Source organism: Lontra canadensis, unplaced genomic scaffold, assembly GCF_010015895.1.
Source record: "Lontra canadensis isolate GAN:19392208 unplaced genomic scaffold, GSC_riverotter_1.0 scaffold23, whole genome shotgun sequence".
Classification (NCBI taxonomy): Eukaryota; Metazoa; Chordata; class Mammalia; order Carnivora; family Mustelidae; genus Lontra; species Lontra canadensis.
The window spans coordinates 22,378,442-22,393,448 of NW_022631017.1; the positions used below are offsets into that span (position 1 = coordinate 22,378,442).

General features: G+C 37.2%; 1 protein-coding gene across 15 annotated transcripts in view; it reads right to left on the reverse strand.

Annotated features, from left to right (window-relative positions):
* Window positions 1–15,007, reverse strand: part of PTPRK (protein tyrosine phosphatase receptor type K) — a 549,502-nt gene that overhangs the window by 97,462 nt on the left and 437,033 nt on the right. For all 15 annotated transcript variants that reach the window (XM_032862518.1, XM_032862504.1, XM_032862503.1 and 12 more), the window contains 2 exons: window positions 13,540–13,645; window positions 1,540–1,813 (listed from right to left, as the gene is read on the reverse strand). In XM_032862518.1, the coding sequence (XP_032718409.1) occupies window positions 1,540–1,813; window positions 13,540–13,645 (380 nt within the window). The remainder of the gene's footprint in view (window positions 1–1,539; window positions 1,814–13,539; window positions 13,646–15,007) is intronic.

Consider the following 15,007-nt stretch of genomic DNA (forward strand, 5'->3'; position numbering starts at 1 on the left):
AGTGCCAGAGAAAATCCTTTATAAGTAACATTCATTAACACTCCCCTTATACTACAGACCCAGGAATGAAAGTTAACTGAGAATCACTCACATCTCTAAAGATGAATACCCAAATGCAGACCTATGTTTTCTGTTGCCATGCTACTTTATACTCAGAATGGAACAATAACTTCCATGGTCTTCTCTCTTTTAAGCAGCCCAGTTGTACCAGTGATGTGGAATGATGGGCATGTGGGGAGGCAGGGAGCCAACTTGCCTCAGAAGACTCCCACTTACGTAAAAATAAACTAGAGAAGAGATAAGAATAATGTTTTCAACCATGGGCAGCCCATGGCTTTGAAGTACATCCTAGAAGATGCCATTGCATTTTTCTTCACCATATATATACTGGCAAAGGAATATGGGTAAGCAGAAAGATAGAGCTTTCATTAGAAAGCAGCTAGTCAATACCTTAAGTTCTCATGACTGCTTCAGAAAATCCAATTGGATTATGTCTTTTAACTCAACTATTCCAAGGTATAATATGACTGTTACAATTGGCTATCACCTATTTCACAATATCTCCCAGGAACCCACCTGAGGGACTCAATTACTCAAACCCAGAAATTTCCTATATAGCTACAAGTACACAAAAATGCCAGTCTTCTATTGGGTTTTAAATTGTAGGAGTTTTCTATTCTTGACATTTTTTTTTTCTTATCCCTCTCTGAAAAAAAATATTAAATAAATTTTAGGAAAGAAAATCTTTCAAAGAGAAACAGCACGAGGTGTGAAAGGCCAGGTTATTTCCCCCCATATGGAACCACCGGTAGTTTCTATCTTCCTGTTGTGTCTTCCTCTTCAATATTCATTTGGGATCAGTGGCAGTGTTCAAAAACAACTGTGTCCAAAATGGGAAAAGGAGGGGCAACCGGGGAAATAGAAAACAGACTTCTCTAATGGCACAGCACCCGGCCATCTCCAGGCAGCCTTCTGTTTAGGTTCTGGCAGATATACCACAGGCATCCTATTACTTTGTAATCAGAGGATTGTTACTTGTTATTTACTATTTGGCTTGTACCCTCTGAAAAGTTTATAAGGGTTTATTAGCCTGCTGTGGAACACGCATTCTGTTTATCCTGCAGTAAATTTAATCTTCTGAAGTGTGCCACCACTGAGCAAAGGAGACAGAACAATGCCCAGTATTTACTGGGGCTGGAGTCCCAGCAGCAGAACACCCACCTTTTCAAATCCTTTTGCTCACAATTGTTCTGGTGGGCTTTCCTGAAGCAGGCTGCAAGGAGCAGCAGTTACTAGGAAACAGGAATCCCATGCCACCCAATGCGCTTGGCGCCTCCACCTGACAGTCCGCCCAAAACTGTACACACTGCTGGGAACAGGAACAACACCCCCTACACACGGGTGTGTTTTTTCCCCTCCGTCTTTCTTTCTTTCTTTTTTTTTTTCTTCTCCCCCTGACAAATGCTACTGGGTATTTATAAAATTCAACCGCAGTTTTTCCTCAGAGCAGTGAAAAAGCAAATTTTGAAGCAAGCTCACCTTCTCCACACTGCTCATTGCCTGGAAATAGATGTTGTATCCCTTGCGTGGAGCCAAAGGAGGGTTCCAAAAGCCCTGATAGGTCCTATTGTCACCCACTGTGAATGGGGCGGGTTCTGGAAGATTCCCTGGGGGCAGTTCCGCAGCGAAGTAGTACGGCGCACCCCCGCTCAGCGCGTTCTGGTATGTAACGGGGACCTGGTAGCATTCCATTGCTCCAGCTTCTCTCTTCGTTCGGTGTGGGTGCAACTCCTCCACAACAATCTGATAAGCACTTTTTGGAAAAAGAAAAAAAAAGCACACATTTGGAGATTCTATATACTAAGACTTCTAAAAAAAAAATGGTATTTAATACTAATATGCAACATTTCAGTCTTTAAAGTCTGTTTAACCCACTGCATGCTTTTTCCCCCCGCTATCCTGCACTAAAATAGAATTCCGTGGGGATTCTCCTTCCCTGCAACTCAACGTAGACACGAAGAAACTGGAAAAAAAAGTAAGAAAAATCACCGCAGAATTCTACCCATTTTTTAATGTTGAGAAATGAGCCTCCTTCTTAGGAGATTTGACATTAACGAGAGACACGTAACAGATTAAGTTCTTTGATTTTTTTAAATATTTAAAGTTAGCATTTTCCTTCTAGATCATCGTCCAGAAGGCCTCCCTCTGAGGCCCAACAGAACGAGTGCCTCAGGGTGGGGCTCGAGGACCCATGTGGGGTTGTCATCACATTAGACACAGAATGTGCTGACAGGCTTCTCCACCTCTTGACCTTGCCACGGCATCAACACTGGCTCAGAGCTATGCAGATAGAAAGCGCGAGTGGCATGCAGCAACACGGGCACAGATGGACAGAAATCTGTCCTCGCCACTGAAATAGACTGCTTCCTTCTTCTAGCGCTGTTAATAATAAAATGTTACAAATTGTAGAAACAGATGGCATTTGCCCTATTAAAGCTCGAACCTAAACCTTCTAATACCTTTCTTAAAATTCTCAAAACTTCTCCACAATAGCTATTATTTTACAGAGAAAAGTAAAGACAAAATAACGCAACTGTAAAATAAATGTCTGCCTAATCACTAATGGGTTTTTTTTACATCAATTGCTGAAACTGGTATATTAATATTATTCTTTCCTTGTAGTATGTTCTTCAGGCAAATTTTTCTTAGGTAATATACACCTAAGAAAGTTGGCATTATTCATATATTTTATATGTTTTTAATGAATTTAAAATCCCTGAAAATTAAGAAAGAATGCATTGTCGTTGCTTATGTAAATTGAATAGAAATAAGCCGTATGGAGTGTTGTCTCTAGGCAAATGTGCTCATTCTATTTAGGGACAACAGTCACTGAATGACTCTCCAGCAGGGATAGAATCTTTTCTTTAATGAACTTCTATAAAGAGAAGGAAGAGGGAGAGAGACAGAGAGAGGAGAGAGACAGACGGACATACCAAAAGAGAGACAGAGAAGAGAAAAACTGAATTTGCATTTATGATAATTAAAAATAAAATTTTATATTGGTTTAGAACCTGGTCTAAAATTCTAACTTAGTATAAACTTTTTTATGCCTACAAACAGAAAACCTTCAGAGGTTAAAAGAAAGAAGCTTTATAAAGTTTTTCTTTTCTTCTCTAATATTTCAAGTTCCCATTTTCCATTAAAATATTGCTAAGAACTTGGTGGTTTGCTATCTGTTGGCTTTCCTGTAGAAATAGAACAGAAATTGTATTAATGTCAGAAATTTAGTTTTGGGCAAGCAACTAAGGCAGAAGGCTGTGTTATCTGAAATCATGTCTAGTCCATCGTTCTCTATACTTTGGAGACTATATAGGAATGCTATTGACAGGATACAGGCTCCTGAGGGGTCCAAGGAACAGACACCTGTCAATTTTAAAATGAAATAGGTGCGCATGGGTAGCTCATTTAGTTGGGCCTCGGACTCTTGGGTTGTGGGATTGATCCCCACATCAGGCTCCATACTGGGTAAGGAGTCTGCTTGAAGATTCCCTCCCTTTGCCCCTCCCTCCGCTCATGCTTGCTCTCGCCCTCTTTCTCTAGCTTGCTAAAAATAAATAAATAAATCTTAAAAAAATAAAATAGAATACAGGAAATACACAAGCATAGCCCTTGCAGAGAAAGAGGAATCACAGTTGACATATGCTGTGTTAAGCAAACGTAATCTTTTTTTCTGTTTATCTTCAACTTAGAATCTATATTTGTATATTACACAACTGCATATCCTGTGGATACATATTTTTCGGCAGACAGATGTACATATGCACACTCCCCAAACAAGCCTAACATTGTATTCTTGCCCTACTGGGCAATAATGATAATTGCTCATACTTGTTAATCATTTCACCTAATCCTTAAAAATAAATTTCTCATCCATTATCCCATAGCTCTAGAAAAGTTCAGAAAACCTAGTAAATAGTCTTAACTAATTCTGTTACATAGTTGACAAAGGTTGTACATTCCAAATTAAAGAATTTCATCTAATACAGCTTATCTCTCCGCATCTATTAGGACGAAAGCAAACTGATGATGCTGGAGAGGATTAAAAGAAGAAACAGTGCAATCTGGTCTTGGGGAAAGAGCTCACTGAATTTGAGATGAAACCCCAAACTAAAAATGATAAAATTCATTTTTTTTAAAGAAATTTTCTTCCCTTCATTGATTAATCTGTGTGAGCAGGCTGTTGTCCAGCCACACACTTCCACTTTTTAAAAAAGTCTGTTTTCACCTTTTACTTTCTTATTTATCAATACAAATTAACTAAACGACAGAAAATAAGGAATGAGAAATCAAAATAGAAGTGATTTGACTGATTACATGAAATGGGCCAATGCTTTTCCATCCTTGTGGTTGTCTAATTACTGAACGGTACTTAACTCTAGCTGGATCTAAATATTGTTTGAGCTTAGTACTTTAGCAATTTAAAATATCCCAAAGCCACCTAAATAGTTGTATTCACTCTGCCCATATTTTGTATTTAATTTAAGTTTTAAAATATTTCTTTTTTTTAAAAGATTTTATTTATCTATTTTTCAGAGAGAAATAGAGAGAGAGAGAGAGACAGACAGAGAGAGCACAAACAGGCAGAGTGGCAGACAGAGGCAGAGAGAGAAGCAAGCTCCCTACTGAGAAAGAAGCCCCATGTGGGACTGGATCCCAGAATCCTAGGATCATGACCTGAGCCGAAGGCGGCAGCTTAATGGACTGAGCCACCCAGGCATCCCTAAAATATTTCTATGATTAAGTTAAAATCAATATACTGGCATCATGAATCTTCACTTGATGCTGAAAATATGATTTATTTATGTTAAAAAACTAAAAATGATTTCACTGTATTATACTTTAATTTGATTAGACATTGGTATATAGCCACCTTTAGTTTTTTGGGAGGCCAAATGATGACTTCTCATCATACAATTTTCCTTCAGTCATAAGACTAAAAATAAGGGGATTTTGCCATTAGCTCAAAAAGTGATTATATGATACACGTAGTAGACAGCCTGCTTGGTTTCATGTTTAAAATTGTTGAAGCTGAATTCAAAATTACCTACAACTTCCTAATATATGTATTTTTTAACCCGTTAGTAAATAAAACCTCTGAGAATCTGGTCTTAGTTTTAGGTTGTACAACTTCTTAGTGATAGCAAATAATGAATTATACAATCGTATACTCTCATTTCATATCTAAAATACCTCCTTAAATCTTCAGGAGAAATTTCCTATCTCCAGTGTTTTGCTATTTTTCTTATGAGCAGACTTCCTGAGATCGCACAGCCACCGTAGCTCATATGGACCTAATGCAAACATTTTCAAGATCTACAGAATAAAGGCTTAAATATTTTGGTGACCATGATATTCCCTGTGCTTCATCTCTTAACTCCTTAAACACACAAGCTATTTCCCTCAGGGCTTCCTTATTTCTGTAAAAGAAAGGATCAGTTTCTGAATCAACAAAGCTCAAAATCCTGGCATTAACTTTAATAAATTCTATTTTAACCATGTTCTACCTCCCTTGTAATATGCCATTTCTTTTCATTCCCACTGCTTCCACCATTAGGGGGATATTTACAACTTGATGTCCATATTTACTAAAACTAAACTTTACGTTTAGTTTTCTTGCCTTCATTTTTTTCTTCATGTTCTCCGGGGACCCACCCATCCATCCATCCATCCATCCGTCCATCCACTCATCCATCCATCCGTCCATCCAACCATCCATTCATCCAAACTTCTATCCATCCATTTACCCATCCACCCATCACACCATCGATTCAGTCTCTAAATGCCCTGAACTGTTCATGAAGAATGCAAAAGAGAACCATTTTTCAAAAAGCTCATACTTTCCTAAACCACCACTTTGAGTATTAATCACTCTTCTCTAACTTTTTACTTTGTCAAAAGTATGTGGAGCCCTCCCACTGTCAAAAATCTTTACTTTTTACACTAGGGTTAATATCTTACCACGTCTCTTACCTTATCCCTCCACCCTTTATTTCACTACCTCCTGTTGTATATTCTTCATTTCAAACTTGAATGACCATTGTTACTAAACATACCAATCATCCTGTTGAAGAGTTTCTAGCTTTTCTACTTCTGCTATAAAACCTTCTCTGATTAGTTCATTTAGTGTTACTCTGTCTTCTAAAGCCAGTGGAGGTAATTCTAAAGGTGGAGGTAGGTATCAGGGATGAAACTGGAGTACAAGTTAGAGTCAATTGGGATGCTTTTTCAATTTAGTCCTCAATCCACCCAAAAATTATAATGATACAGATGCATACGAGGAGACCATCAGAGGTATTTCTCAGGAATTCTGGGTTTGAAAAAGGCCTCAAACCACTGTCTTATAATATTTATTGTGCTTATCACTGACATGCTACATTAAAAATATTGCCTGGTATTTAGCTAAAGATAGTGGCTATCCTATTTTCAAGTCAAGTGCTTATTTATTCATTCATCAGATGTCTATTCAGTGCCATTCTATGCTAACCTTAAAGTGCTGAGGTTAGGGCAATGAACACAGTAATAAAAGTCTCTGCTCTCATGAAGTTTACATTCTAGTAGGAAATACAAATAAATGAATTAAAAAAAACACACAGTATGTCAAGATAAATGCTCTAAAGAAAACTAAAGCAGGATAAGGGAAATAAGGAATAACAGGATTGAACATGTCTATTTTATATGCAGTGGTCAAGAAAGACCTATGTGCTAAAGTGCCCTTTAAGGAGAAACCTGAAAAGAATGTTTCTGGCTATGTGGGTGTTTCTATTAGTTATCTCCTCCTGCAAAATAAATTACCCTAGAACTGTGGCTCAAAAGAATAAACAGTTAATATTGCACAGTTTTAGAAAGGGTTAGAACTTTGGGAGTGGCTTAGCCAGATGGTTCTGGCTCAGGACTTCTCATAAGGTCACAATCAAGTTATTAGCTGGGGGCTGTAGTCATTTAAAGGGCCAGAGACAATTGCACTACTAGGTATTTATACAAAGGATACAGACATAGTGATTCGAAAGGGAATGTGCGCCCCAATGTTTACAGCAGCGATGTCCACAACAGCCAAACTATGGAAAGAGCCTGATGTTCTCTGGCAGATCAATGGATAAAGATATGGTATGTGTATATATACAATCAGGTAATATTTTATATATATATATATAAAATATTACCCACCCATCAAAAAATGAAATCTTACCATTGTAATGACATGGATGCAACTGCAGGGTAGTCTGCTAAGTGAATGAAATAAATCAATCAGAGAAAGACAATTATCATATGATTTCACTCATAGGTAGAATTTAAGAAACAACACAGATGAACATAGGGAAAGGCTGGGAAAAATAAAAGAAGATGAAATCAGATAGGGAGACAAACTATAAGAGACTCTGAGCCATAGGAAAATACACTGAGGGTTGCTGGAGGGGAGGGGGTAGAAGGATAGGGTAACTGGGTGATGGGCATAAAGGAGGCCAAGTGATGTCATGAGCACTGGGTGTTATACACAACTGATGAATCACTAAACTCTGCCTCTGAAACCAGTAACACTATATGTTACTTAATTGATTTTAAATAAAATTTTTAAAAAAGGGCTGGAGAGAATATTTGATAGAAAGTTAAGACTCTTCTCATTTTCTGTTAGTAAAAAACATCTACCTACTGCAGTTCTGTAGAATAAATCAAGAGATTTTACTTGGACCATATAGCTTGTATATAGGATAAAAAGAAGGCAAAATAGGCCAAAAAGATGATTTCTGTCTTAGTTTAAATTTCAAAGCATTTTTATCTGGAATTCAAGTAAGTTCGATGTCATAGCAGCAGTTAGAAATATCAGGTGAAACTATCTGATCTCTTTAAATTCCTGAGATGAAAAAGGATATTCTGCAAATGGAAGAGGGTGGTGGTCCTAATGTTTCAGGTTGTGTATCTGTGAACTGACTGGGTGGGGGGCAACTCTAACATATAGTGTTTGAACTCCAACTAATACAGATACAGATATAAATGTTAATCTGTATTTCTGTTAAACTATCACTGGGCATCAGACAATTTCTTGACCTAATACAATTGTAGAAGAAATAGTGGTTTTTTGAAGGTTTTTATTTAAATTAAAGTTAGTTAACATACAGTGTAATATTAGTTTCAGGTATACGATATGGTGATTCAACACTTCCATACAGTCCCTGGTGCTCATCACAAGTGTCCTCCTTAAGCTTTATCACCCATTTCACCCATCTCCCTGCCCTCCTCTCTGGCGACCATCAGTCTGTTTTCTATGGTTAAGAGTCTGTTTCTCGGTTTGCCTCTCTCTCTTTTTATTCCCTTTGTTCGTTTGTTTTGTCTCTTAAATTCCACATATGAGTGAAATCATATGGTATTTGACATTCTCTGACTGACTTATTTGAGGGAGAGAGAGAACACAAGCAGAGGGAGGGGCAGAGGGAAGAGCAGGCTCCCCCCTGAATAGAATCCTGGACTTCATCCCAGGATTCTGAGATCATGACCTGAGCCAAAGGTAGATGCTTAACCAACTGAGCCACCCAGGTGCCCCATCTGACTAACTCATTTTGCTTAGCATAATATTCTCTAGCTTCATCCATGCTGTTGCAAATGGCAAGGTTTCATTTGCTTTTATGGCTGAATAATATTCCGTGTGTGTGTGTGTGGTGTATATACATACATACATATCACATCTTCTTCATCCATTCACTAGTCGATGGACAGTTGGGTTGTTCCATAATTTGACCATTATAGATAATGCTGCTATAAAAATCAGGGTGTATGTATCCCTTTGAATTAGTATTTTTGTATTCATTGGGTAAATACCTAGTAGTGCAATTGCTGGGTTGTAGGGTAGTTCTATTTTTAACTTTTTGAACAAACTCCATACTGTCTTCCAGAGTGGCTGCAAAGAAATGGTGCTTTTGACTGCATTTCATGACTATCTCCTAATTACCTAACTAAGAATACATTGAAAAATTAGGTTCTACCTACAAAATAAACATTTAGTCACCCTAGAACAGGTAGCTTCCTGGCAGCTTAAAATAGATAAAGCTTATATTTGGAAAATGCTGCAGTTAAATACACATTCATTTGTTACATCTTATAATAAACTAAGTTCACCGTTGAGGGGCTCTTCCCTGTGTTTTTGCAATATGCTGCTGCTATGTTCATTATTTGAAAACACAGCTACATCGGGTCAATCTTTTAATAAGTGGGACATTCTACACACTATAATTTATAATTATATCTACTCAGGCTAGAATTTGAATCCATCTATGAAAAATGGAAAATGTTTTTTAAAAAAGGGAAAATAAATTATGCATTCTAGGGAACTGGTTCTAAATGTGGGTGATATTCATGCTGAACCATACTAATGATTGTTGAGTGATGCCAGTTTTAGAGATAGATCTTAGAAAGTCGGTAAGGAGAGTCAAATGTCTAGGTAAGTCAGACAGCAACTTTCAGCCTTTAGAATAATTATATATTTAAAAATTAATTTTGTCAAAAAAACCCCTCACACTTGCCAGAATTGTACTGCACATGTTTATATTAGCGTGTAGACACGTTAAGACCAGTCTTAAAGGAGAACCGAAGAATGCAGTGTTCGGTGATACTGAGAGCTGCATTATTTGCCCTGTGTACATCATGATGCCTTAGAATGAAATACAAAAAATATATAACATCTATTATAATTTCTAATATCCAAAGAACTCATTCCAAAGACAGCGTGCCTTCTTTTTCGTTTTAGACAGCAATCCAACAAATAAAAATATTTGTTATTACTTAATAACCTCAAAAAAAAAAAAAAACCAACCTTGAATTCTTAGAAGACTTTTTGCTTTGCTACCACTTCTCAAAAATTGCTACCATTTCTCACCTTAAGTCTCCATTCCCTTCAGTTTCTCATTGAGCTTTATCTCTCCTACTTGTGTAAAACTTCGTGGAAGTGCATTTACACTGCTTCTGTCTTAATGTGGCCCAACAGCACCTCGTGTTGGGACTGGTTTCAGTCTGGTTTACTCCCAGTTCATTCTCTATGTTTCTGTCAGAGTGATCTTTTCAGGAACATAAAATTGCTCATAATAGTCTCTGCTTTCAGTCGCTCTGTGGCCACATTCAGTTGTTGGATGGACACTAAACAGCCTCTCCCTCTGGCCCTTGCTTACTCCTCCAACCTCTCTTCTCCCACATGCCCTCCCCTCTCAATGATCTGAGCTGCCTGCAGTTCTGGAGTGCACCACGCTGTCACATACCCAACCATTCGCTTTGCAATTATTGGGGAGGATTATTGTGTCTTCTCTTCTCAGCCACCACCTCCCTCTTTTCAAAGTGACCCTTGGCTGAGCTCATTCTTAGGTCTCCTTCAATACTCAGCTCTAGTACCACCTTTTCTAACTGCTGTCACTTCACTTCTCATACTGCATTGTTGTCATTCATTGATTTCTGAGTCTGCAATTAACAGTTGAGGGCACATATTAAACCACCTTATGTGGATTTCTGTCCCAAGTATCCAGTTCAGTCCCTGGTGCATATTGAATGTCAATGGAATCAATACACTTAGAGTAACTATTGGTAACTTTGGCTTTCTTGATAACACTATTGAACTCAATGTACAGACTCTCTGGAACTAGGTGCTACGATAGAGGCTACAGGAACTGGAGTTTGTTTGACATTAGGAAGACCAGAGCAGAATGATTTAGGTATTTCCAGTGGCCTTGGGACAAATGGATCTTAGGGTGCAGTCTGGCAGAGGCTACTAATATGGTGAAGTAGGATCTCAGGAGGTTTACCTAGGTGGTAAATAGGTCTAGCTTTTATTGGGAGGAGAGAAGACAGGTCACATACCGAGTGGAATGGCAAAAAGCATTAGCAGATAAGAGATTCTAATAGGCCGACATAAATATGAATCTGGCTGAAAAGTAAAGTAGCTTCAAGAATCTGAAGAAGTGATGGGAAACAAATCAAAGACGAAGTATCAGACATAAAAGTGCTATGAAAACTGATTACTTTAATTTGGGTCCTCATTTTCAAAGAATTTAGAGCACTGGACAAGATAAGCCTCAAGATAAGGCTCCAGTTAATGGTAGCAATATCAAAGGTCAGAATGTGGTCAGAGGAAAGAAGACAGGACTAATTCCTGGGAAGATTCAAAAAACAAAGGAAGCAGGGCTCATCTGAGGCCAGATTGGTCAACAAGACAAGTCTAGTCCTGCTACCTGTTCCCCATCTATGGGTACTCCCAGATAGTTGAGCAAGTCATTGTAAAATACAGATGGACAGGACGGGATTAGAATATTAGTTGGAAGGCAGATTTTTTTTCCCTGTTAGTAACATTCTTTTAAAATAGTTGTTTATATATAATTTAATGATTTCTTCCTATAGTATTCCTGGTTGTAAATTAATTTTTGAACCCTAATCTCCTACTATGTAAAATTTGGGAGTTCTCAGCCACGAGAATCAATTCCAGGGAAGGTGAAATGTCTTCCCAACAAATACAAAGAAGTACATTTCTGTGTCGGAGAAAGAGGATATAGAATTACTATTTTTAAAAAAGATTTATTTATTTGTTTATTTGACACACAGAGAGAGAGAGAGAGCGCGCGAAGTAGGCAGAGGAGCAGGCAGAGGAAGATGGAGAAGGCTCCCCACTGAGTACGGAGCCTGATGTGGGGCTCGATCTCGGGGCCCTGGGATCATGACTTAAGCCGAAGTCAGATGCTTAACTGACTGAGCCACCTAGGGACCCCAAGGATATAGGATTATTAAGGATGATTTTTGTATAACCACTAGTTCAGACTATATGAATTTTTGGAAATTAGAAATTTTCTAATAAGAAAATGTAAAGGAAGTAAAAGAAAGATTTTTGATTTCAAAACATGTTACTGATAACACATTCATTAATTCAACAAAGTTCCTCAACACCAATTATGAGCAAAGGATTTACAAGGCTACAGACTCCTTTGATTGTCCATGACAAATCTGGGCACAGGCTATGTTCTGTTGTGATCATTTTGTCTTTAATTTACAAAATTTAGCACAGTGTCAGGCATGTGATACACAGTTAATGTCTGTGTAATAAAATGATTAAATGAATAAAGAGCTAGTGAAAGTTACGTTATGCAGCATTCTACATTGTGTATGCAATTTACACTAAGTGAAGCTGAATTCACTCAAATATCTAAGTCTTACAAAATAAATGTAGCTGGTAGCTCATTCAAATAGCAGTAGCAGAACTGAACACCTAGTAAGTAAATTTTATCACATGTAGGAACATGTGAATGACCCTGATTACTTGTCAATAGAAAAAGATGCTGAATGGAGGCATTTTCTCTTTCTCCTCTGGATCAGCAATCAGACTGACTCACAGATCACTGATTCATGAATAGCACTATATATGTACTTTTCATTTTCAAGGAGCCCGTGCTTCATAAGTGTTTATATTACAAGTGTATTCAGTTGTCTCTCTTGTTCCCCAGCATGGTTTTCCCAAGATTTTAAGTCAGACAGAACAGATAGGAGTTTTCTTTATGGACTCAGGTTCTTTTAATAATTTTTTTAAATGGGAAAAGGTCTTCCTTTCCTATGATATAGGACTGTTTGAATGGTTCATATATGCTCAGAGGGTTAAAAGTATTTATTTTATACACAGAACAAAGATTAATTTCTCAATGAACGTGTAAAGAACTTGAGATGAATCAATTCTGAAATATCTGCACTGATTTCTGTGCCTCGATTTACTTGTCAAGGGAAGTATAAAAATAAAAGTATCCCCCAAATCTACAAGCTTCATGTGGACAATTGCTTAAGTTTTGGACATTTATCTAATTATAAATGTGAAAAATTAAAATCATTGGAATAATTCAAATCACTTCTAGAAAACAACATGGCTCATAATCTGCAAGATGAGGGTAATATGGGAGATTTTAATATCGAAAGGAAATGGCAAATTGAATTTTAATATTTACTATGGAATTCCTGAGAAGCAACAATTTAGGAATTAAAAGGTCACATAAGCTGCATTCATTATAACTAATCTCCTTTTATTTCCTCAAAGCTTCCTATTTTTCAAGCATTCATAAATTATTATAACAGATTTAATGCATTGGATAGGAGTTATTTTCCCCTTTTATTTCTGACAAATGCCGTCAAAGCTCATATCCCATGGATATCGACAGAGAAGTGGCATGAAATGGAACTAGAGAAAAATAAAAATCAAAGAGCAATGCTCTTAAATCAGAGTACAGAGAATGGTTCAGATCATGAATAATCTCAAAAACCCCTTCAAACCTCACTCTTAAAAGTCTATCTTCAGGCTTCATCCAAATGAAAAATAAACAAAACCAAAACAAAACCAAAATAAAGGCTTTCTGACAGCTGTTGTCAACTGAACATCTCTTAGAAATGAACCACTATATCAACTGTTAAGCAACTGTGAGAAGACATCTCACCTACTGCTATTTTTCCCTATTACTAGTACTTTCCACCTCTTACCTGATTGGTGCCCCTTTGGCCTGTGCAGGTCTCAACAATACAGTTATTGTGGTGGCCGTTTCATTGAGAGAGGCATCAACTCCTTCATAGTCAGGTAAAGTTGGAGCTGGTAAGTGATTAATGAGAGAAGAAAAAAGTTTCTGTCAAGTAACAGAATTGTATCACATTTCAGGATGAATGAATGATCTGGAATGGGGGGGAAACCAATTTCATGTTAATTTTCTAAAATGTACTTCTGTCTGTAGAATAACATTATTAATGAATGTTAATGCTGGGAATGTAAAGCAGCAGAAAATATGAAGCCACGATTTTTTGTTGAAATTCAAATTGTCATCTGGCAACTTGTACACACATATACACCAAACATTTTGTGAAGGTGCTTTGGCTTCTGGTTTCCTGAGACCCTGAAACCAGCATAGACAGGATGGGAGGTGAATAGCGTTGACTCTGGGGAGTCCTGGTTATGGATGTGCACAGGGAGAAGTGGAGGCAGAGAGGATAGGAAGTGAGCCTGAGGCTCCGTGGTGAGGCAGTGCTGGGTACCATGTAAAGGTTGTGGAATATGTTAGGTCCTGCTGCTGTCCCTGCACCCCGCCCCCTCCTTAGGAAATAAAAATTAAAATTAAAGCGGAGACTCCAGTTTTAATTTTAAATGTAATCACAGCTGTAGATATTTTTGATATCGGGGCCTGTCAACTTATTTTTACAGATTTGAACTTTTCTAATACTGATTTGTAAACATTCCCTACGTTATTTACCTTAAACCTTTCTCAGAGCTGTTAAAAAATCCCATTTGTTACTTGTTTTTAAATTTTGTTTCTATTGAGGCAGAAAAATATTTAATTATATAGGATTTTATTGATAATTTCCTATTTCTTCTATTGCTTTTATATGAGAAGGTCCTTCTGCAACAAAGTTAAGATAATTATCCTTTTTTTTCTACTTTGTAAGAAAAATGCTTAACTCTTCAATTGGCTCTTGCACAAAGTTAAGAAAAATAACTAGAAACGATTTGAGGAAGTGTGGTGAAGGGGAATGGTACCTGTAGTATTTATTTCGCATGAACTAGTATATAAGTTGCCAGATTCCTAAAAAGTAGAAACTTATAAATTTTCAAAATATTTGATAATGGTTGGGGTTGTGGGGAGGGCTCCCTAATCTTGAATTGGGTGAAAAAGTAACCTCAAATGGCTTTTGGTTATTTCCATGTAGAAAGATCTTTCAGGGAGAACATAACCAGTGAAACGTGTCTATTATCAGAGAAACTGGGAACAGATGGCATCTAATATAAATTTCGAAGTATTTCATTCACTCATTGAACATTTACTGAATATATACAATGTGTTGAATTTTTGTAAGTGTTGTGAGTATAAAGACAAAGCATGGTCTCCAGCATTTAGAGAATTAAAAGTAGAGATTTCACATTTTATCAAGAGTGAAAAAGTGTTTTCTTTTTAAATATTTATTT